Raw genomic sequence first — 24,601 nt, forward strand, 5'->3', positions numbered from 1 at the left:
CCAGTTTTAGGTTTACAAAGGATATCGTTTATTCTCAGCTTTCTCGGAAATTTCGCATTGGTTTATATTCTGATACCATTCTACTCAGCTCAATAGTATTTATCAATTAATATACGTCTCGTCTTTGGACATCTTTTTACTCCCATTAAATGCTAACAATATTGTAGATCAATACACACTAAATTATTAAATCTATACTGTTCCTTTTAAGCAGGGTTGGCAAAAACCATGGTTTTTATTGAAAAAAACAAAAAACCGTTTTTTTTTTTATTCAAACCTGGTTTTTGGTTTAAATAATCTGCTCTATGTATTTATATCACATATGGACAGAAATAAGTTTGTTTTGCCTTGGTATTATTATGTCAAAACCGGGTTATGCTGAAAGGGGTCCATAAGCTTAAAGCGGAATTCAAACCGTTTCTCGACTTATATCCAAAAGAAATTGTCCTCCATTTGAACTCGAAACCGGGAATAATTGGCCACAAATTCGATACGTCTGCCAACTCACTCACGAAGGACTCCTGATAAAAATACATTGTACTTATCTTTACATACTTGTTAATGTAGTTGTCTAATTGTCAAGAGTCATTACAAAAGGACAAAAAGATAAACAATTGCACAAGTGAAACTATTATACAGAATTACATATGGACAATTTCAAAATATTGCAGAGTACAGAAGAACTAATTCAGTCCATGTTAGTTCACTATGTCTTTTATTAATCCAAGTTAAAGAAATAACACGACTTAATTTGCGTATCGGTATGAAAAATGAATAAAGATACGAATTATTTGAGTCCAATTTGGCTCTGACCCATTTATACATAAATAGATACCAAAGATACTTCTGATTTCAATACATGCTTCTCGTCGAGTTTGTATGACCCCCCCCCCCAAAAAAAAAAGTACGGCATTTGAATGTATTTTATCAATAGTAAACTAAACATTATTAAAACGAAACAATACTTAGAATTTTTCTTTGATTGCAGTTGCATAACAATAATAATAAACTATAAAAAAATCACAATAGGCACATTCATAAACTTAAAAATAAAAGTTCCTTTTGTAGTATAATCTCTTTGAATAATAAATGGGGAATTTAAGCCTGAATATAATACGAATATTATACGGGAGTGGAACGTGATAACCCACAAATGTGTGTTCATCAAGATTTTACGAACACTTACACTTTTGCGAACATTTTTCGTTTTTGGTTCAAAAACCCTGCTTTTACGTATATCAAATTAATAACTACGTCGATTTGACTTCCACAATAACATGTCTCGCACAATTGTCTTTTGATGCTACCAATACGTACCTAGCCCAGTGGTTCTCAACCGTTATATCGCGACACAGATGTGTCGCGCTGTCCCATAAAGTGTGTCATGAAATTTAAGAATTTAATGAGCCAATTAGTCAGAATCAATTTAGAGACAAACTGTAACAGTCAGCGCCTCCAACGGCAGTAAAATCCTCGGTATTACATCGAGTGATTACGTTTTAGAAACTTATAATTTTACACTATTATCTGTTGCGTACATCACAAGGAAGGTTTCAGGATTTTAACCTCTTTGAGCAAGATATGGGAAAAGAAATTACTATATTAAGAAATACATAAATCAAGCATGTCTTGAAAGAAAATGAGACTGAATGCTTGACACCCTCTAGATGAAACTCTGCGTATTTCACTGACATGACATGTACATAATTTTAATATATCAAACAAGTGTCGCGATATCAAAGGTGTACAGTAAGGTGTGTCGTCAGTCAAAAAAGATTGAGAACCACTAGCCTAGCCTATAAAGAACATTCTGCACGTACTTCCTTTCCTGAATTCATGTTCAAACTGAAGTATACAGGACTTACAGTTTGTCAATAAAGCCAAACTGAAATATCGACATCAAAGTTTGTATTTAAAAAAAAAAAAAAAAAAAAAAAAAAAGTACAATGTTTATTTTTACTTAGAATAAAAATTCTTTTATAAAAATAGTTTTTAAAAATATGTCAATACCTGACATGGATAATCACAGTAAGATGTATTCCAACAACAGTAAAATAAAGCTTCTTTCCCGCAATATGCGCACCACTGCTTCTTTTTTGTTTCTTCTATGGCTCGTTGCTTATCCATTTCACACTGACGACGGACTTCGGCTACTGCTCGTTGTTTTTCGTTCTCCATACTTGCCCTCATCTCCATAAGAATTAAATCTGAAATATTTCATCAAACAGTAAAATTATACTCTTCAAATAGGAAACAGATTGTTTTTCAACTTTATTACTTTCACACCTAACGCTGTACGTATTTTGAATTTAGATATATTTAAAATTTCATGATTCTATGTCTCGGTAATTTTTATTCATACTGAAACTGGGAAAGAAGATTACCAGTGTCCATAAAAGGAAAACGTTTTCTTCCGTAATAATACATGCATTTCTGCAGGTTAAAAAATATATGGAAATATCCATTACGGGATTCACTGTATTTATTTTCTCCGAAGTAAGAATGTTTGCGTTTCAAATACCATATACAGTGAAATCTCTCTAAAGCGGACAGCCGTGGGGAATCAAAAAATGTCCGCTATACAGAGGTGTCCGCCTTACAGAGGTTTCAATATTTTCTTACCTAAATTAATAAGCAAGGTAATATGCAATTAGAAAAAAATATTTTTGCATGAATCACATATTTATGAATATTACCAAAATGTTACTGAACCTGCAATATCTTGCGTCATCCAATTCCCTATGTTCGAGGCACAATATGGGAATAAGATGTTATAGTTCTCTGCACTTTACAGTTATCACTACTTACTACGTTTTCGGTGTGTTGCTTTAATTTGTGAGTTAATTACAGTACAGTAATGACTTGTTTTTAAAAGACAATATGCGTATCCGTGGTCAAAAATACCAAACTTGTCTTCTGTTTGGTTAGAGATTCTAGTGGGACAGTAGAATGATGTGTCATTCCAAACAGTGGGCAATTGTCAATCACTTTTGTTTCTGAAGCAGGTTGGGTGGGAGTGGAATGCAAGCAAAGGATATAAGGGTGTTGTGGAACAGAGACCCTTCCTCTGGGTTGCTGAACAGGCAGTTGAGGAGGCAAGATGTCACACCCTCATTTTCTTCCTTGGTGACATAGTATGAATTACTAAAAGTATATTTATACTCTACTTTTCAACTTGTTTTTAGAGAAAGTGTCCGTAATAGGAGGTAAATAATACCTATAATAGACAAGAAAGACTGCCCGTGTCCGTACTAGAGAGTGTCCGCTTTAGAGACGTTTGCCAATATGTTTTTTTCCTATTACGGTGTATGGGGATTACAAATTGGGTCCGTTATGGGAGGTGTCCGCTTTATAGAGGTTTCACTGTATTTGTGACCAGAAATTGAAAAGAGTTTGCAGTAAAGTTTTTCATGTAATAACATGTTTCTCGCAAACTCCTTTGAGCTATTGGTCAATTCCATACTAATCTATAAACACTGAAATTACACAGCAAAACATGTATACATACATACCTTATCTTTAAATTTTATCTGCAATTATCTTCCTACAGTACTAAATACTAGTAAATGTTTTTTCCTTTTTAATAAGATTAAAGTGGATAAAATTATTCCCATATCCCATCCCATCTTATTACCACTATAATAGTACTGTTTACATGATTTCTTTCAAGCAGATCAGATGATGGCTGAACATATACAATAAAATTAAGATGATGGATAAGAGACCGACTGAAATTGTAATAGAAAAATGAATAATACAAAACAAGATCAATTCCATACATTTGGAAGAAACAATTCAAAAGAATAATTTAGAATTCAGTATAAATAAAACGTAAGTATATTATCATTAAATAATAGACATTCGTAGGGATGGGGTTACTTGAAGCTGGCATATATCAATACAGAACAGGCCCTCCATTTATAGCTATCCCAGTCTCTACAACGAGAAAAGACTTTCTCCTAGGTTGCGGTGAATATCGACAGATACTGTTTTCAATTCCTTCTGCAAAATAACACACAGATCAGCGGTTATTTATTGACAGGTTGATCTGGTTCCAACCTGCCTTATAACCAGGATTCGCAATAACCATGGTTTTTATTGAAAAAAACAAAAACCCGGGTTTAAACTTTTTTTTTTTTTTTTTTTGTTTAAGTAATCTGCTCTATGTATTTATATTAGACCCTACATATGGGCAGAAATATGTTTTTTTCGCCTTGGTGTTATTATGCAACAACGGGATTATGCTGAAAGGTGTAATATAAGCGGAATCCAAACCGCTTCTCGGCTTACATCCGAAAGAAACTATTCTTTATTTGGACTCGAAACCGGGACTAATTGGCCACAAATGCGGCGAGTCTGCCGACTCACTAAGGTCTCCTGATAAAAATACATTGTACTGATTTTTACATACTTGTTAATATAATTGTCAAAAGTCATTTCAAAAGGGCAAAAAGATAAACAATTGCACAAATGAAACCATAATACAGAATTATATATCAATCGGGAAACTCCCGCCTTAGACATGGGGAAAATCCTGATATTACTTTAAATGCAAAACAATAACGGAAAAATCCCGTTATTGCTTGGCATGTAAAATTTTATGGTCAACGTATCATAATCAGTACGCTAAAACTGAGGTATTAAATTATATATTAAGTATGTAGATATCATTAAATTAAATTAAAACTGAAAGTCCAATCCAAGCCACGTAGGCAGTCGATAACTTTTGCCAATTTCTATTAATATATTTAAGCAACCTTGTTTCTTTCATGGCAAGTCTTTACTTTGGCCACTTCATTCATTTTTTTTTTTTCCGATTCTTCGATTCAGTAATTTGTTCTTTCGGTTCCGCTCAATTTTATAAAAATAGGTGAAAACTTCACTAACCTTAAGCTAACACGTTCCTACCTGTACCCTATTTAACCCTATCTTGCTCTACTGTACCTTACTCTACTACACTATATCCTTTTAAAGCGGTCCTACTTATCGATGCGCAGCTGAACCAAAGAACAAATCACTGAATCGAAGAATCGGAAAAATAAATGAAATGGCCAAAGTAAAGATTTCCCTTTTTTATACAACAACAGGCATTCAGGCAAGCAGAAATACACAATTTGGTTTCGTTTCGTATGTTTAGGCTTAACATCCTTATATAATACCGAGGTTATTAAGAAGCCTTGCTTGAAGTGACATCCGAACCGTTACTTGGTTTACACTTGAAAGAAGGGTTGTGGTTCGACCGAGAACTGAACATGGGACGCCGTGATTAAAAGGTAAAAAGGAGATAAAACCAATGCAGATGGTTTGATATGCAGAAACGTCACCATGAAGTTCATTCGATTTAAAGCATTTTTCGTTTTTTTTTCTTCTTTCTTTTTTTTTTTTTTTTTTTTTAACCATGGTTTAAACCAGCCAACCCTGCTTATAACTCATACTATAGACGTTCAATGGGATTGAGATCTGGGTTTTCGGGTGGCCAACCAATTTCCCCTTTGTTTTTCGCATTGGTACTCTTATCCCTGAAGTTGGCTTCTTGGATTTCTTCCCGAGTTCATTCGCTCACACATCGTCAAGGTTATGGTTATTTGCGTCATGGACGGACGCAACACCATGCTGGAAATGAGAGTTGCTTTCGAATTATTGATACAAGGCGAGTAGCACGAAGTTGTTTAATATTGCTTCATAAGGAACAGCATTTAGAAGTAACTAAATTATTCCTTTAAATATCGCTCGCCTGGCATTCCCCATATTTTCATGGTGTTCTCCTATAGTTCGTGTCCACGGGGAACGTGCTTTACACCACTGATATCAACCAACAACGTTCCGACTTATAATCAAAGATTTATGTTTACAGCTTTCCCAAGAAATCTCAACACGAACACTTCCTGATGCTATTCGGATTTTTGTGGCTACATTCCCAAAGATGTTCACCAATCGATCTTCTCATACGCCGGAAGCATCGATAACAACAATTGGCCAAGTTTGTCCGCTTCGCTTGTAGAGGTTGTGGTTTTACAATGCTCTCACACGACTCCATTTAACACGTCGTTACACGCACCCGCGGCAAATTGCCGCAGTTTTGCAAAAACACCTGCACTTTCCTTATTTTAAGACTATGGGTGTGGAGGGGCCGAGTTATCTCCTATCAACCCCACCTCCACCTGACCCTGACCGGTTTTGCCAATCACGCGCATAGTTCGGGAGTGGGAGGGTGTGTATTGGTCACCGTGAGCAAATTGCTAACAGCGCGTGTAACCACGTACAGATTGTTGTGAGCAGGCTGCTAACGGGCGTGTTCTCGTGTTAAGTGTTGTATTTTAATGGCCGTTTGCTCATTTTTTAAACATATTGTTTGAAGAATAGAACAACAGGTGGCACTAAAACTTTCTGCAAATTTCAAGAGTAAATTATGCTTTGGAAACAAACTTTACATAAAATTTAACAAGATAAAACATAAAAAACTCTCTCTTTTTCTGTATAATTTTAAAATTATAAAATTGAAAACAGTTAAAATCCCAGAAGATTTTATTTTAACGCCTGCAACCATATGTGCTTGAAAAAGTTATTTGTAGTTGTGTGTTTTCTGTCGTTAAATCTGGATTAGCTTTAAATTTATTTTAGTAAATGTGTCTTAGTGTAGTGGTGTAGTAAGTGTCTTAGTGTAGTAGTGAAAATGGATAGCTACGAAATGGAGCAAGAAAGAGTTAGAGTGATGCTTGACGATCCTTCTAGTGAACTTGGAGATCCGGGATCGGAGTATAGTGATGTTGAGGATGAACATTTGATATCTAGTTACATAGATCTAAACAGTGATTCTGAAGAAAGTATAGAAGAGAATCCAACGGAAAATATGGATATCGATGAAGAAGGTTCCAATAACTTAGCACTCGCTGATCCTGGCCTTAGTGATGTACCGCAACCTATTGATTTATCTCTACAAGATAATTCTGATACAACTAATAATCCACAAAACCAAAGACTGCTTATCAACCCAGTGTATAAAGGAAGAAATAAACCTAATCCTACAATTTGGTCAAACACTCCTCAACCAAAACCTGGACGAACAAGAAAACAAAACCTTGTAACACAGCTTCCCGGGCCTAAAAGGCAAGCAAAACATGCTAAGAGTGAAACTGAGTGCTGGAATTTATTTTTCCCTGAAAGCATAATTGAAAAACTAGTCCAGTACACAAATATCAAAATAAGACAAGTTCAAGAAAACTATGTTCGAGTACGAGATGCAAGAGAAACTGATGTATGTGAAATGAAAGCTCTAATTGGGTTGCTTTATTTGGCAGGAGTGTGTATTTCTGCAAAACAAAACGTATTGGACTTGTGGAAACAAAACGGTCTAGGTGTGGAAATTTTCAGACTTACTATGGGAATAAATCGCTTTAGATTTTTGTTGCTAAATTTACGATTTGATGACGTAGCTAGTGAGGATAGACAACAACGGAAACAAACAGATAGACTTTACTGTTTCAGAGAATTTTTTGAAGATTTCTCTCTTCGATGTAGGGAAAACTATAGCCACAGCGCATTTGTGACAATTGATGAAATGTTCCCTAACTTTCGTGGAAAGTGTAGCTTCCGCGTATATATGCCGAAGAAACCTGGAAAGTTCGGTATCAAAGTTTGGGCAGTTACAGACTCAAAAACCTACTACACATCTAATTTGGAGGTTTTTATTCCGAACCAACATGTAGGCCCTTTTTTTGTGAGTAATTCCACCAAAGATGTAGTCAATAGAATGGTCTCACACATAGAAAATACTGGGCGAAACATAACGTGTGACAATTACTTCACATCGATTCCACTTGCTCAAGATCTTCTAAAAAAACAGCTGACGTTGGTTGGTACGATTAGAAAAAACAAAAGTGAAATACCAGTAGAACTCATAACGGAAGATAAAGAAAACCCTCGGCCAATAAATAGTTCAATGTTTGCATTCACTTTGAACGAAACACTAGTATCATACAAAGCTGCAAAGAACAAGTATGTTGTATTACTTTCCACATTGCATGAGGACGATGAGATTGATGAAAGTACAGATGATGCATGCAAACCATCAATTATCACCTTCTACAACAAAAACAAATGTGGTGTAGATGTAAGTGACGCCATGCAGAAAGAGTATAGCGTATCAAGAATATCAAATCGTTGGCCACTAACCATGTTTTTCTTTGAATTAAATGTTGGTGGAATAAATTCGTTTGTTATTTGGAAAGCCAACAACATGGGAGATAATGAATTCAACAAGCCTGCAAGAAAAGACTTCTTGGAATCACTTGGTCGACAGCTTATTTTGGATCATGCGCAAAGAAGAATAGCTGCAAACTATCCAATCGCAAGGTCAATAAAGAACCGGCTAGTTGAAATATTCCAACTTCAGCAAATTAGACAACAACCTCAGGCAGCACCTGATCAGCGAGGTCACTATAGAGTTTGCGGTATCTGTCCTCGTAGAAAGAACAGGAAAACTACCATCTTATGCATCAACTGCAACACTCCGATATGCAAGGAACACACAAGACCATCATGCACAAACTGCACCGAGCGTGGGCAAGGACCAGCTGCAAGCGATGAGGACGGAGAAGGTGATATGTAAATATACGTTCTAAATTTCACTGGACTAGTTTCATAACATTACTGTTCTAGTGCATCAATGATGTTTTTGTACGTTTTTTTTGAATTGGCAATAATAAAATGTGTGTCAATATAACGGAGAAAATTTCTTATAGCCCAAATAGCTAATGCGGCAAATTGCTCACAGCGCGTGTTCTGGCGATACTTTGTAAATCAAAGAGTGCAGCAATATGCTAACGTGGCGTGTTTTCGCGTAATAATAGAAAATTCAAAAACTGTGAAAACATAACAAAAATTTTGTCAAAATCTTTAGGTTAATATTTTTTAGGTACTGAAAGTGTCTATAATAAGCTAAGAAGCCAAAATTTCATAGAATAATTTTTTCACTCTCAATAAAAATGTAAAAGTATTGAAATTAACTATCAAAACTTGCGTGAGCAAATTGCCGTCATGGCGTGTCCTCATGTTACAATTGGGGGGCGTGTACTGACGAGTTAATCACTACATTACTAGCTGTTAGTCCGAAATTTTCCGGCTAAGATGTGCAAATCAGAGAGGATTGATAATCATGCTCCATTAAGCTTCACTCAGCTCGCGTCGTCCGTCCATTTTAACAACTGCAACTGAAGTTACTAAGGACTCACTGTCCCTTTAGTATATCATGACGTGCTGATGACGTACAAGCGATTCTATCTGCGGTTCAGGGGTATGTCCAGTCATTAATGGCAATGTAGTATATACTTCGGTAATTTAAAAAAATCTCATTTATTCACTTTAATCATTTCAATTACCAGTTGTTCTATGACATATTAATGCTTACCCGCAGAAACGTTTGATTCTCCAATATGGAATATATTCCATGTCAATGTATTCTGGTACTAACTTACTACAACTTGATATCTCGCAATCGTGCACAATTCTCTGCCCTTACAGTTAAAAACTTTCTGTTCCTTCTATATAGGCCAGCAACTTCTCAAACCAATAATTATTATACAAGACAGTGTAATGTTTTGGAAAATATACTCTATCACTGGCAATGTCAATGAGACTGAAGAAAAGAACATTCCTAGCTTAGAAGGTAATGAAAAAATTCAGCAAACGTTTCAGTTACGTTAAGAGCCAAAAAGAACCCTATTTTAACATGCATCGTTCTATATATATATATATATATATATATATATATATATGACAGATTCTGGATTCTAACTTCTGAACCCATGTCCTGAATGTAATTCTAAGAAACTGAACATGCTTCACTCAGTTTTTTTTCTTTCTGTATAAGTGACCAGATTTCACGTTATGAATACAAAAGACGGATACCTAAGTTCTCTGATAATACGAGAAGATTCAGACTTTGCGCCCAATCAAGACTAGGTCACCGACATTCTCGTGCTGTTTTTTTCTTCTTCTTTTCTTTTTCTCATGCATCACATGAACAAGTTTATCGCAGGAGTACATTTTACTGCATCGTGGTTGGCACAAAAATAATTACGGTGGTTGTTAAATTTTGATGCTTAATTTAGTGAAAATCTTTTATTTAATAAAACAGTTATGTAACATACCACTTTATAGAGAGGGAAGTTCAATATACTTATTATTGTAATTAGTTTTGTTTTAGGTTGTCTACATAATGATAAAGACAACAAATTAAAGCAGTGTAAGAGTTCAAATTGATAAGATAAGCTGCAGAAATGCTCGTAATATTAACCAACCCTAGGAGATCATCAGTGAACATACAGCTCAGCATTAGTTCCAGAAGTTTCGTCACGGAGACGAGAGCCTTGAAAATGAGGAAGGTCGTGGGCGTCCCTCTGCAATTGAGGATGATAAATTATGGCTCATTATTAAAGCGAATCTCGCAAAGTAACTCGAGAAAGATTGTAGAATTTAACGTTGACAATTCAACAGTTGTTCGACATTTGCACCAAATGGGAGAATCATAAAAACTTGACAAATGATTGCTTCACATCCCGAAGGAAAAAAAATTCCCGATACGAAGACTGCTCTGCGCTTCTTCGCAGCAAAAATGATCTATTTCTTCATCGCATTGCGATATGCGACAAGAAATGGTCCCTACACAACAACCTACGGCGTTCTGCGCAATTATTCAACAGAGATGAGGCATCAAAACACTTCCCTCAATCGAAACTGTATCGAAAGAAGATAATGGTTAACCTGTTCGATGGTCGACACGTGAAGTTCTTCGCAACTACTTCTGGCGAAACCACATCAGAGAAGTATTGCCAGGAAATCGACAGAATGCACCAAAAACAGCAAAATTTATAGTCGACATTGGTCAATCGAAAGGAACCAACTCTTCTCCACGTTATCGCCAGATCACATGCCTTACAAATGACTGTACAAAAACTGAACTAACTGAGACAAGAAACTCTATATCACTAATATTACTCACCAGACCTTACTCCCACCAACTACCATTAATTTCAAGAACCTAATCAACTTCTGGAAAAAAGGGCTTTCAACAACGAAAAGTTCATCGGTTGTACATTCAGATTTTTATGCTACCGGAATCAATAGACTTGTTTCTCGTTCGTTAAAAAATCTAACGTTTCTGATTTTGATTAATAAACGTAACACTAAGTTGAAATATATTGCTTTAAAGTTGACAACTGAAAACCACTATTATTTTTCCACCAACCTGGCATTTGCATTGAAACTGTTTACAACAACTAAACACATCACAAGTCATAAAGTTTGACACAACAATCAACGAATCATCTTTATGTTGAGATTTGCATTCAAATTCCTTACTGGGTTGAGTAATGAGATTCTTTCTCGGAAAAGGAGCATACAAGCTAGTCAATACTGGCAGTTTATTTCAACTGAAACTCGTCCATGATTATGCTTCCTCCGCTTATTGCAGATTTATCATTTGTGACAACTGATGTAGTCACTCTAAACAGAATTTATTTTTTATTGCGTGGAAAATTATTCAAGATTTCCGACATGACTATTTTCTGACCGGTATTTCTAACATCAAAAATAAACGTGCTATTCCTCAGCTTAGGGTCTGCAAAATTAATATATCTTTGTATTTATCCTCTATGAGTCCCACGGCGCAAAGATTCAACTCACGTGCTGTTTATCTTGAGGGCAATGCCTTTACAATATACTCAGTCTGTTATTATTACATAAGTTTTCTAGGTAACTGAACATGCACAAGCCATTACCATAATCTGTCGTAGCAGAAACAAAATTTCTTGCTTTCCGGTTGGTGAATTTTTCACCGATGCTGCAATGATAGTTAAGGATACTGTTCTGTACGATGTTCTTTCTGCCTTTCAGTGACAGTGCCTTCACATCATTTTGCTTCCAGAAACATCACTTCACATATTAACCACATTAGGAATTATTTTTCTACTTGAAAACTTAACTGCACAAGCCACACATAGATGCAAAACCACAACCAACTGGAGAAATGACGCATATCTACGACAGCAAATCAATTACGTGAAAAAGTAGAAATCTCGCACTACCGATTTGAATGATATACCGAGACAGTTTAGAGAAGGAATTATTTCTTTATCCAACCCTTGAGAAATTATAAGAATTCGACACAACATGTTTCCGATGCAGGTTACTATGTTCTTATTCAGAACAATGGACACACTTAAGTTCTGATAAAAGCGAAAATTCGATTATTTTTTTTAATTCGTTCTTATTCCCTTATTCAAATTCCAAGTTTAAATTCTGTTAAAATTTAAAATGGAATAGTTGTGTTCGTATTTTCTCTTTTGGATTTATTGACAAATATGAAATGTGTGGAACTGAGAAAAAAACAATTTTTCTCCCGGATAATTTAATAATCACTGGTGTATTTTCAGAATTCTGTTGTGCCGTTTGGAATTTAAATTACGCAAAGAATTTTTTCTTAATTAGTCTTAAGGACACAAACTGATTTTTAGAACCATTACTCACCTGTATTATGCTTGAGTTCTGCAAGCTCTTGTTGATGTCGCCACTGAGCTTTCTCAAGCTCAAGTTGAAGCGTTTTAATTGTTGCTTCCGGACTTCCTGCAGACGAAAGTTCATGCAGAATTTCCTCCAAGGCACTGTGCAAGAAGTCACAAAGCTGAAAAAGATTCATATCAATCAGAAGGATAACATAAAACAAAAACAATGTAACCAATGTAATGTAATTAATTTGTATGGTTAACAATTTTGTGTATGATAAATAACATACACAACTATTAATAAAACAATCGTCAATACAGAATCACACACAATTGCAAAGACTGCTGTTTAACTATGGTGTTACGAAGTTTTACCCGTGTGAAACGTGTGGTCTTATGGAAGAAGCGCGTGTAATGATATGTGTGGTCCCATGGCTGATTTTTAACACTTATTTTTGCTTTGTTTTGTTTTCGCGTTCTTTTTCAGCACTAAGGATATATGAAACGTACAATTTAAGAAGGAATTCCAACCATATGCGTTTAAATATTTTGATGTTTCCTCACTAGGAGCAAGTGCACTAAAGATGCATGGAATATCTACTATACCCGCCGGAAGAGCAATGGGAGCATAATTTTGCAAGGATACGTACACCCCGACGTACTATAAGCCACATATTTTCATGATTTATGAATAAATAGTGGCAGACGACAGAAGGAAACTAAACTTTCAGAAAGAGACAAAGAGGATACGGAGAACCACGAAGAAATTCGACAATCCCTCGACAGGTTCTCTCTCCTAACGATAGCTATAAAAGGGGACGTCGAGATTAAGAAATCGTCAGTATGTTGTACTGGTCATTTACCTACGATATCTGAGGCCGCTACGAGTACGAAGAATTAACCTACACTCCCTACTCCTGAGTCCACTGTGGGCAACGGAATCATCAATAACGTATTAGGCTGCTTTGGGCTAGGACACCTTTCTATCAACCCGAGGCAATATTACACGCTGAGGGGGCTCTTTTTATCCAACACTGAAAATATTTATTTAAAGTGATAAGAGGCTTAGAGAAAGATTTCATTGAGACTTTATATGATAATTATATATGACATTTTTATAATAAAAAGGTGAAAGGGTAAAGTTCCCGTGTACATTATTGACTTTACCCACAGAATATTACAATATTTATAGTACTGTCAATTGGGGAGCTACTCTGGTTAAGAAATATTAGACTACTGGTCAAGAAATTTGGGCATAATGTTGTCCGAGAAGCTCACTACAAATCATCCAACTCAACCTGCGCTACTTGGTCGATCAGAACATTTCATTGTTTGAGTGTTCACAGTTTGTTTATATAACATCTATCACAGCCGAATGGGTGCAATTATGCACCTCTAATTTTTTTTTCACTTCCAACATTTCAGAATCTCAAATTTTCAATGAAGGTAATACTAATTATCGTCATCTAAGAACTCTGCCATTACTAGCATGTCTCTTTGACAGCTTTTCATGCTCCACGGTCCCCCGCCAATCGCTTCGTTTTGACATTAAGAAAATTCACCAATCAAAATAATCTCCTCCTTAATTTTCCTTCTACCTTATCTTTTGACACGTCCTTCAGAATATTTCTTTTTAATGCCCTAATCAATGTAAGAAAGGAAGGTACGGATATTTCTCTTCAACACTCAACTCAACAACATGGATGTATGAGGCGCATCGAGAAGTAACTTTCCCACGCGAAGCTAGGAAACCGAAAAACCAACTCCTCTTCTAATTATTTCTTGGTATTGTGATTCCCTCTCCTAGTTTTTCAATGTATCATTATCACTATTCCTTTCGGCCCAGCTAATTTAACATTAGAGGCAACCGAGTTACGCAAATTTGACGACACACACCTAAGAAATTGCCTATACAGGTAAAATTTAAGAACGGTGCTTACATTTGAAGAAAGAAGAAGTAAAACAGAATTAAATTCTACTTTGAGAGTCAAATAGTGAGTGAGGCACAAACTACGAGCTAATTTGGCAATGGTACAATGTCAAACTGTACTAACATGGGAAGCATATTACGTAATTGAGTTTTTGTACTGCATTGTTATTAAACAGTATTTTATCGATAGTTTTCGTACTTTTTTGTGTGTGTTTGCGGCAAATTTTAGATTATAAAATATCCGATTTCCGTGAATTTCGATCAGCGCAAAGACTCCTGAAACGATCTACTTACGTAAGTCGAAGACTGTCTGTATCCTTCATGACCATACTTCGAAACCTGTACATGTATACGCTTTCATTTATCCATTAATACTACTACTAGCAAAGGGATTAAATTCAAGAGATGGAAGACTGAGCCACGGGTTCTCCATTACATCGCTGTTAAAATTATGAACGCTATCAGCCTGTATCTCTCTCTCTCTCATATAAAACCACCATACAACTATGAGACGTGAGTCGATTTCGCTGGTATTGGTTCTTACTTCTGTTTGTTCCCTCCACATTTTCCACACATTCATTTAACATTTAATACATTAACCTTTTAAAGGCCAACGTTCCAATATTGGAACATGTTTTTAATTTTGTAGAACTAAGTAATATCAACTAGAGAGTATAAAAAATTGATTTGTAGGTAAGAAGAGATACAAAATAAAAAAATCAATAGAAATGTCATACAATTTTTAATTAGTAAATTACCTGGAACTTCCAACATTATTTCTATTATTATTATTACTTGGAGTTCATATTCTGTTATTTGCGCTTGGTACAAACATTTTAGTTGTCCAAGTGCCCACTAGGATGGCACATAAATCTGTAGAAAACAAATATTACCGATATACTATCTTTCAAAATAAAGTATTTATCCGTGTTACGTTTTCTCGTTATATATATCGCCGAGAACCTTTTTATTTTGGTTATCTGTAAGTACTCACTGCTGCCAATACTTCTATTTTGAGGAATTCGAAGGGCAAAAATAGAAAAGATAATCTATGTTCTGTACTTATAAAAAATACAAAAGAGAGAATGGAAGATGTGTATTTCTTAGGTAGACTTCTTACTGGATACAGACCGCGTTTGAGAAGTAAAAAGTAGTGGCAGAATTTGTTCACAAATGCTCTACATATCGTTGTGGTTGGAAACTGGTTGCTTCATAAAGATGCTTATATCAACGATACCAGTAGTATGACACAGCTGGCGTTCGGAAGAGAGATAACATTATATCTTCTTCACCAGAAACCAAAAGTTCCCTCAAGACCAGAACCAACAAAGCACCTTCCCAAAAAACTATGTATTTCTAATATCTATTATTTGATGACGGAGAATCAAGGACGGTGTGCTTTCTGCAAGAAGAACATCACTAAATTTTGCAAAGAGTGTGCTAAGATACTACATGAGGGAACCTTCCCTCTATACCATGATGAACTGGAATAAAGTTTGGTGAGGATGTTTTACGGATCACAGCAGCAGAAATATCTGAGTTTTATCCTATCATATCTTACGTATTATCATAAATATTTTACCTGTTTTTTGTGTTTATCTTTGACATGAGTCCTGTATAATCCACTATTGTAATCCTGTATAATGAAATTTGTATGTTATTACATTGTAACCATATGTATAAAAAATATAAATTATATTATTTGAAAAAATGCTATAATAACTGATAGAATTACTTAAGTTGGAGGTTTAATATTAATTATGACAATATTTGTAATATTTATTAGAAATTAGTAGATAAAAATATACTCCAAATCAATAAAACTAGAAATTTTCAAAGTACCAAGGAATATATATTTGTAACAGTCCAGTGTTCCAATTTTGGAACATACTCAAAAACTATCTTCCAATCATGGATAGTTTTTTTTCCCCTTTATGGATGGTCAATAATACATCCAAAACCACAACACATGCAAGAATTAGCTGAAAATAACAACGGGAACATAATTCGACCTGTAAGAGTTTAAGAGGCCTCATACCGGCGAAATTAAAATACCGTTAATTTTACAGTAATTATGTGATATCTTCAAATATATAAAAGATAATCGAAATGTGGAACAAGAGCGCCCTAGACAATATCATTTTATATGAGATACCATTATCACGACTCACTTATTTGCTTTCGATTTCGAACCATTTTGAAAATCGGCGTTTATTTTCGCGTTTCTAAACGGCTGAAAATGGAAAGCCACTAGGTGACAACGGTACCCCACACAAAATAATACTGTCTAGGGCGCTCTTGTTTCACATTTCAATTATCTTTTATCTATTTGAAGATATCACATAATTACTGTAAAATCTGCGGTATTTTAATTTCGCCGGGATGAGGCTTCTTAATATCCATTACTGAGATTGAGTTATCATAGCATAAGTTACCCTCAAGCGTCATGACATCTGGTCGACCCTCTCTCGCAACTATTATATTAGAATTTAATCCCTGTATAAATACAGCAAATGTTTGGAAATGTGCCTAACCAACAGCTGAAATAAATGAACATGAAAAGTTTACGTCCCATGGTGATGCCGACTAGGCTACAGGAAACGGTGATGATGAGAAATGGATGCAATGGTGGAATGAAGAAAGTGAGAGGAAACGGGAGAAATCCGAGAAAACCCACGCACACAGTGTTTGTCCACCACAAAGCACACTTGGCGCGACAGCAGCTGAAATAATAGCACGCTCATCCTTGATGTACATGGCTCTAGGTTCGAATTCCTTTAAAAGCCTATTATCCAACAGACCATAGGTTATAAATCTGAGACAAACTATACACACGCAAAAGCGTCGTATACCTATAGGGTCAATTTTATAAAGAAAACTGTTATTCTGTATTGTTAATGCTTATTGTATTGTTGAAACGCATCTATATTTCTATGCCCATGTGTTACTTTATTTATAAAAAAAAAAAAAAAAAAAAAAAAAAAAAAAAAAAAAAAGTGCAAGAACAATGGAAAGTTTTACTGGTGCAATAATGTTCGTTGCTACACAATAAATATGTCAAAACTATATCTCACATTACGAAAATTTATTCTCCTTGAAAATAGCATTCGAATACAAATTGTCGAAGTGCTACTTCCTACTTAACACGTTAGTTGCCAAGGGTAAATTTTATTGTTCGCGTGCCAAACGTACGTACTTAAATTATTCTTGTTTCGTTCATATTTCGTAACATAATGATGCAACCTAATCTAAGGCAAGGTACTGAATCCGCGCGCATGAAAGTTGACGGTCCGATCGAACCCACGTGTGTGGTTTCTGTTTATGGGCATGAAAATAAATTACAGCTGAACTGGCTACTCTGTTCAATAGTCATTTGCTCAATATTACATGTGCAAGCTAGCTTTGTGTGAGAAGTGTGGATGAATTCCTCTTGTTTTTAGTGCTAATAAATAATTGCTTTGTGAAATGAAAAACGAAGAAATTGCGGAGAACCTGATCTCATTAATAACAACAGTATATTGAACTAGACCCTTCTGAAAATTCAGCAAATGACAGGGACTTCAAAACACTGTCATCTTGTCAAAATAAATTAGAATAAATAATGAAACCATTGTTAAACTTTTAACATGTCATTCAAGAAGCAACACGTAGGTCCGATCGCCCCTACAAAAATAGCAAATAATTGTTACTTGATATTCAGCGCTCCTAGCGACGTTAATCAGCAACATCTAACAACAAAACCTACAATGTAAATTTCTCCTATGTTGTGTGTGATAGAAACACTAAAGTTCATTAACAATAGAGGCAGCACTTTACAAGTACTCTAACAACTCCTCGACGAATTAGAAATTGTGGGTCCGATGTACGAGGAAATCTCTTTAGACCACCCCAATGGGTCCAACTGAACCCACATGGCAGCTAACGTGTTGAATTCTCGAAGAAAGAACTATGGAAGATGAAGTGTGTGTATGCGTTTGCATGAATCCTCGAGCTTACATTAAGATTTCAAGAGCGAGTTTGAAGATTTGTGTATTCTACATGTACTTCTGGAAAAGACTTTTGCTTTTAATTCAATTATCATACTTAGGTATGCTCACGAGAGTTCGTAAGTGCCTTCATTATATCTCTATGATGAAAGATCTTTGTATCTGTATTATGTGTTGAGAGAATACACTATTTGTACTGAATCAACTACTGCTCAGTAGATAGTAGTATAACCTGCACGAGCGTAGGCAATGCTCACTTTCAACTCAAGGAAGAGTGCCACTTTATAGCTGCGAAGTACTGGTCTCCTTCTAAAATAAGCTATCCATTACAGCATAAAATTCACCAGATTACACGTTTTCTTTCTAACTTTGCTTTTGCGTGTGCAGAGAACATGGAAATATGGGTTAAAAACCTTCGGTTAAAAATATTTCGGCATCACAACTAGTATATATTAAAAATTTTCCTTGTGTTATGCTTGTAATGACTGCTAATTATTATAAAATGTCCGGAATTTCTTCTTTTACTGATAATTACTTTCAATATTTATGCACAACTTTGGTGTACGTACTAAATTTTGACTATTACTTAGTACTGATGCTGGCTAATCCTGCTTTCGTTACAATGCCTATTTTAGTTTCACTTTGTTAACGAATTGATATTGACGACTTTCCATTTTAAAACTGAATTACATTGAATGAGTATATTAATCTACATTTTGCTATTCCCTAATTTATTTCAATAATATTATGGTTGGTTGGTAAAATCTATCAAGCATAAGCTACAATGTGATGTTTATTCTGTGACTACGTCAGATAAATCTGATTCCTGTTCATATTAACTGATATCATCTATGTATATCAAAATGATATAAAAGTTCATATGTTTGTGGCCAATCCTTTCGACAGTGAATTCTTGTGAACCATAGGCTCTACAAAGATGCCGTTTTCACTGATTGATTGCAAAATTTGTGTAGATTGTTCACTTCTAATTAAATATTGATAAAAAGAACGTTACTTCTTTTTTACATTTTTATGGGTACACCAGAAGTGTTGAAATAAAAAAAAAACATCATATCCTACGAGTTATACATTCCAACAACACATATTTGTATACAAGGGTTGTATATCTCAGGCGTTTCTTTAATGGCCAAATGGTAATTAAAAATATAACATTTCTTCAGTCTACGATGAATCTAAATTGTTTGGAGTATTTTGCCCAATGAACACCATTTATCACTGACATTATAATTAATTGTGTGCGTAATGAATTTGCTTATTACCTACTGAATACAAGACGAAAGAAAACACTGATCATACATGAATTAGAAACTTCGACCGAAAGTAGGCTCAAATCTTGCAAATGGTATGAGATATTGAAAAAATAATCGAAAAAAATCTCCCCTTTATGGTACCCCTTGCTCATTTTTATCAAGACGTTTTTCACTTGTGTCTGTAAAGGGGCATGTACAGATGTTATAAGGAGTGAATGATGCGCTGCGTAGAGAGCGCAGGTTCAGCTAGTACACACTCATAATGTCACTGGGCATTATCACGAATATATATAAAGAAGTGTGAAATTTCTTGATACTCTCTCCTTTCGAAAGTTGTGGTCTACCGTATATCGAATACTAGTTTTATTATTGTATTTTATTTTTACGTCGAATTACACGAAAAATACTGTAGATACGTGTATTTTTAGAAGAATGAATGTTAAACAAGACTACAGAAATAGAATAAGGTATCAAAAATAAAAATGTTCTTTCAAAACAGAACTATTACTGTTTCACGTCTGATAGAAATCACACCTAATAAAGCTGTTAATTGCCTACTTAAGTTAAAAGTGAGAAATATTGATACAACTATGCTAAAAATTTCAAGTAAGAAAGGAAGCCATATTAATATAATTTATAATTTCCTTTTACTAAATATCAAAATTGTCACTTATATAATATTATTTTACGCCCTTTATTTAAACACGAATTTTCATATACTGTCGTGCGAGTATTGTGTTGTGTACTATTTAAATATTATATTGCGTACATCGGGTGAATTCATGTACGCACCTTATACACCGCATACATTTCATAGATCTTACAGGAATTAACATATTCCCGTCCATTAATTTCCCCCAACTTACCTTCTGCTTCTGTTTACTCAGCTCCGCAGTAGCTGGTCCTGCTTCTGGTGGTGTTGCCGGAGGATGGGCCCCGGTCAGCGGTGCAAGAGGTCGTGGTTGTAGCTGGGGCATTCTGGAACCGTTCCCCTGTCCACCCATCATAGAACCAGGCTGAGGCATAACGTTCTGAGGAACTCCTGGTGGACCCATGCGCGACATAGGGGAACCAAATCTTGGCCCGTTTGTTACAGTCATTCCGGGTCCTAAGTTGAATCCTAAGGGTAACGACGGTGAGGACATGATTGGACCACTAACACTACCACTGACACTTACACTACTGGTTGGTCCTGATGACTGTGTTTGTGGAGCACTGGAAGGTATCATAACCATGGGTTTTGATGACGTTGTTGTTACTGGAGTCATGGTAATGCTACTTTGCAATGCTAACTGCTGAAGTGGTGATTTTGTCTCGTTTACAGCAGCTTGAGCTGGGAGTTGTTGTTGTGGTGGAGATTTCGTTTCACTCATCATTGACTGGGGATTCTTTACTTTCACTTGAGGACGCGGAAACGATTTTCTCGCTTTTGCCCTAATAGGTTGTTCAGTTTTAGGAGGCGCCGCGGCTTTTTTCGATGCTGATTCTGAATCACCATTACCCTCATTATCACTTTCACATTCCATATCTAAAGGCGTAACCGGGTCTTTAGCTGCGCCTTCTGATCGTACAGGATCCACAACAGTCAAACTAATATCACTCGATAAACTAACCGTACGAGCTAATTCTTTTATGCTTATGTTACTGGGGACAGATTTCGGTTTCGGTGCGGCATTCTTCGTTCCTGCATCATTCACTACTGTAATCGTAACACTTGGATCAAGAAAAAGAGCAGGGAATATCGCGTCTTTATCGGCAGGATTTTCAGATGAATTTTCACTAACTACAACTTCGTTTGTCGTGATTTTCTTCTGAATAGCAGAAGCAGTATCTTTGGCGGCGGATTTATTTGCGACAGAGTCCTGAATTTTTTGAGAAACTCTAATTGTACCCACCGCATCCCCCTTGGCTGCACCTTTACCTGCACTTTCATGTACATCCACTGGTTCTTTCTTAATTTTCGCTACCTGAATACGAGGCATTGAAGTGGAATCTGCAGGAGTTTTTCCTGAAACCGTTTTACTAGTCCCTCCAACTTGTTGATCAGCACCGATCGCACCCTTTTCACTATTTCTCACTATATTGCTTTCATTTGCGTTCGTATCTTCCCCTTTGTCATTTAAATCAAAATCTTCAGAAATAGTTCTCACATCAGTAATTGTAAGTCTTGGCATATCGTCATCTTCCTCATCGACTGTGTCCATTGTTCGCTCAGTATTCAATACATTATTATTACCTTCAGTAACTTGTTCACTAATCGATACATTGCTATTGGTATTATTCGAAGTATTACTAGTCACTTCCTGAGTACTTTCTTTTTCACTTTCCTCACATTGTTTCGAATTTGAATTACTAGTTTTCTTGCTATTCGAATCAAGTATTAACCTGGACTGCTCTTGTATTGATCGTTTAAGTACTATCCTTTGAAAACCTTCTGTTCGTTTACAGGAATCACGAACCTCATCCTCTACTGTTTCTTCTGCTGGTTCTTTGCTGCTATCTGAATCAGATATTTCTTCAGCAACAGCCGCAGGTGGTTCTTCAACTTCAAAAGCAGGTTCTTTCACAGACTCCGAAGATTTCTTACTGTCTGTTTCCGGCGCACTAGTGACAGTCACAACTTTCACTGTCTCCGAACATTTTTCACTCACTGTTTCTGGCGCACTAGTGGTCACGAGTTTGGTAGATGCAGACGATGTTTTATTCGCAGTTTCCGACTCACTAGTGACAGTCATCAGTCCCGCATTATCATGAGTACTCTTCTCTGGACACTTCTTTGTCTCAATTGCAGATGGACTTTTGGTATCTTGGGAAACATTGCTTTCACTTTCTTCATCTGGATTTTTCTTCTTAGCACTAGTACTAGTTTCAGTTGGATTATTATGCGTTTCGTCGCTCTTCTTCTTCTCAACAGCATTATTAGTATCCGTAGCCGACACTGATCCACTATCATCTTGCAGGTCTTCTGTCTTGGGATCTGACAAATTTTTAATACCATTAGTTTTACACATAGAAGACACAGATTCGTTGCTTTCTAAATTAGACATCTCACTTTCACTATCAACAACAACATTATTAGTATTCTTGTTAGACGCAATTTCGCTTGAGGTCTTGTCATCAGTTTTAATAGCACCAGGAGAAGACGATATAGTATCACTAACATTATCATCACTTTCAATTTCTTTATCAGCTTCCTCGGATACAGTCTGATCTGATTCAGTGTTGGGTACCTCCTTCGACTTACCATCAGTACTAGAATCTGAAACGTCTTCTCTTTCAAGGGCACCATTCTTCTCCTCGATAGTTCTTGAAAATGCTTCGTTATCATTTAGAGAAATAACTTCAGTCTGAGTATCTTGTTTCGCTTCTGTAGAATCACTACTAATCTTGCTTTGAGCAAAGTCCACCTCTCTATTTTCGTCCACTCCCATACTGGGCGTAAATGGTGAATTGATAGTAGCATCTTCATCCATCTTTTCGTCTTCCTCCTCTTCCAGGTCAGCCTCTTGGGATGGTGGGTCCACCTCCATACGTGAGGAAGATCTGCTTGCGGAGCGACTTGCTGACCTACTTGGACCTTGATCTGAAAAATATGAATTACACGATATAGAATAAGTTTCATTGGAACAAAGCATAATACTAAAAGCGATTTCTTGATGAAAGAATACATACAATTAATAAATATAGTAGTATCTTACGAAGTTATACTTAAGCAATTTACGAATTCCATCTAAGTAAATTTTAAGTTACATGAAGGTTTACGTAATGCAGAAGTTCCGTACCTCAGGAGTTACTGTATACATTATTATAATCGTACACACCGTTAGATATTTCTGAGTTTTCGTTAGATATTTCTGACTCAGGTCGAACCACATCTGAAGCAGAAATGAACAGAAATGAATCCTTTTACTTCGACTACGTATACACAACTGCAATACATCATATCCGTGTAAGACAATTTGTAAAGTAAGTTACTGTTATTGCTCAGAAAAAAAAAATCATTCTCTATTAGATTTAGTCTACTTATTTAAAATTTGTACTACTCAGTTTTGTTATAAGCCAACTGTAATTAAATATTTTATTTATAGATGTCATTTGATGCAAATCATGTCCATAAATGTTTACCCTGATTTCAGAATTATATAACAATTATACTTCTAATTCTAACGTTGGTTTTTATTACAGGTCTACTTGGGAACCCAATAAGTTTCTGTCTAGTTGTGTCTCAATTCAACACTTCCGCCACACGAAGCGCTTTGTGATCTATATCGTAAAAATGGCTTCTCTTCAGGAGAAAGCTTAATGTGTTGTGTGGCTTGCACCTGATATTATCCCCTTAGATTTCTTTCTTTGAGGGTATGTGAAAGACATTGGGTACAAAACAGCAGTTCCTGATATTGTGACCTTGCAACAACGCATCACAGATGTCATTGACATAATCACACCAGATACGTTGCAGAAAGTGGGCAAGAAACTGAATACTGTCTTGATGTTTTGCGTGTGACCACGGAGACACATGTTGAAGTGGTTTAAATGCTGAAGTGTATTAACTGTATTAAACGTTTATGTATGGTTCAAAACTTAATGAGTAGAAGCATGTAGTATAACGCACGTTCCATTTACTGTATCCATTTAAGAGTTACATTGTTTAGTTATCAGAATAAACATTTATGGACACCCGGTAGTTTAGCATAATGTCCAAGCAACTGTAGGTACTGTTATTAACCTATTTTGACATCACACCTTACTCTTGAGATTATCGACTACTTTGGTTGCTAATGTTTGTAACACTACAAAAATCCAAAGAATTATTACTGTTTTTAGCAGCATGACAAACACGGTGTTAATGTAATGAGCTGAAGTCTTTTACTCGGATGTTAATTAACAGTCCACAATATATTGTTCATTAATGTG

At 35.7% G+C, this 24,601-nt stretch overlaps 1 protein-coding gene across 15 annotated transcripts in view; it reads right to left on the reverse strand.

The window, feature by feature from the left end:
- Positions 1-24,601, reverse strand: part of Zmynd8 (Zinc finger MYND-type containing 8) — a 289,971-nt gene that overhangs the window by 79,111 nt on the left and 186,259 nt on the right. For all 15 annotated transcript variants that reach the window (XM_081769796.1, XM_081769789.1, XM_081769790.1 and 12 more), the window contains 3 exons: positions 20,554-23,270; positions 12,526-12,679; positions 2,011-2,207 (listed from right to left, as the gene is read on the reverse strand). In XM_081769796.1, the coding sequence (XP_081625922.1) occupies positions 2,011-2,207; positions 12,526-12,679; positions 20,554-23,270 (3,068 nt within the window). The remainder of the gene's footprint in view (positions 1-2,010; positions 2,208-12,525; positions 12,680-20,553; positions 23,271-24,601) is intronic.

The sequence above is a fragment of the Thermobia domestica genome, chromosome 8, assembly GCF_964235325.1.
Source record: "Thermobia domestica chromosome 8, izTheDome1.hap1.1, whole genome shotgun sequence".
Taxonomy (NCBI): domain Eukaryota; kingdom Metazoa; phylum Arthropoda; class Insecta; order Zygentoma; family Lepismatidae; genus Thermobia; species Thermobia domestica.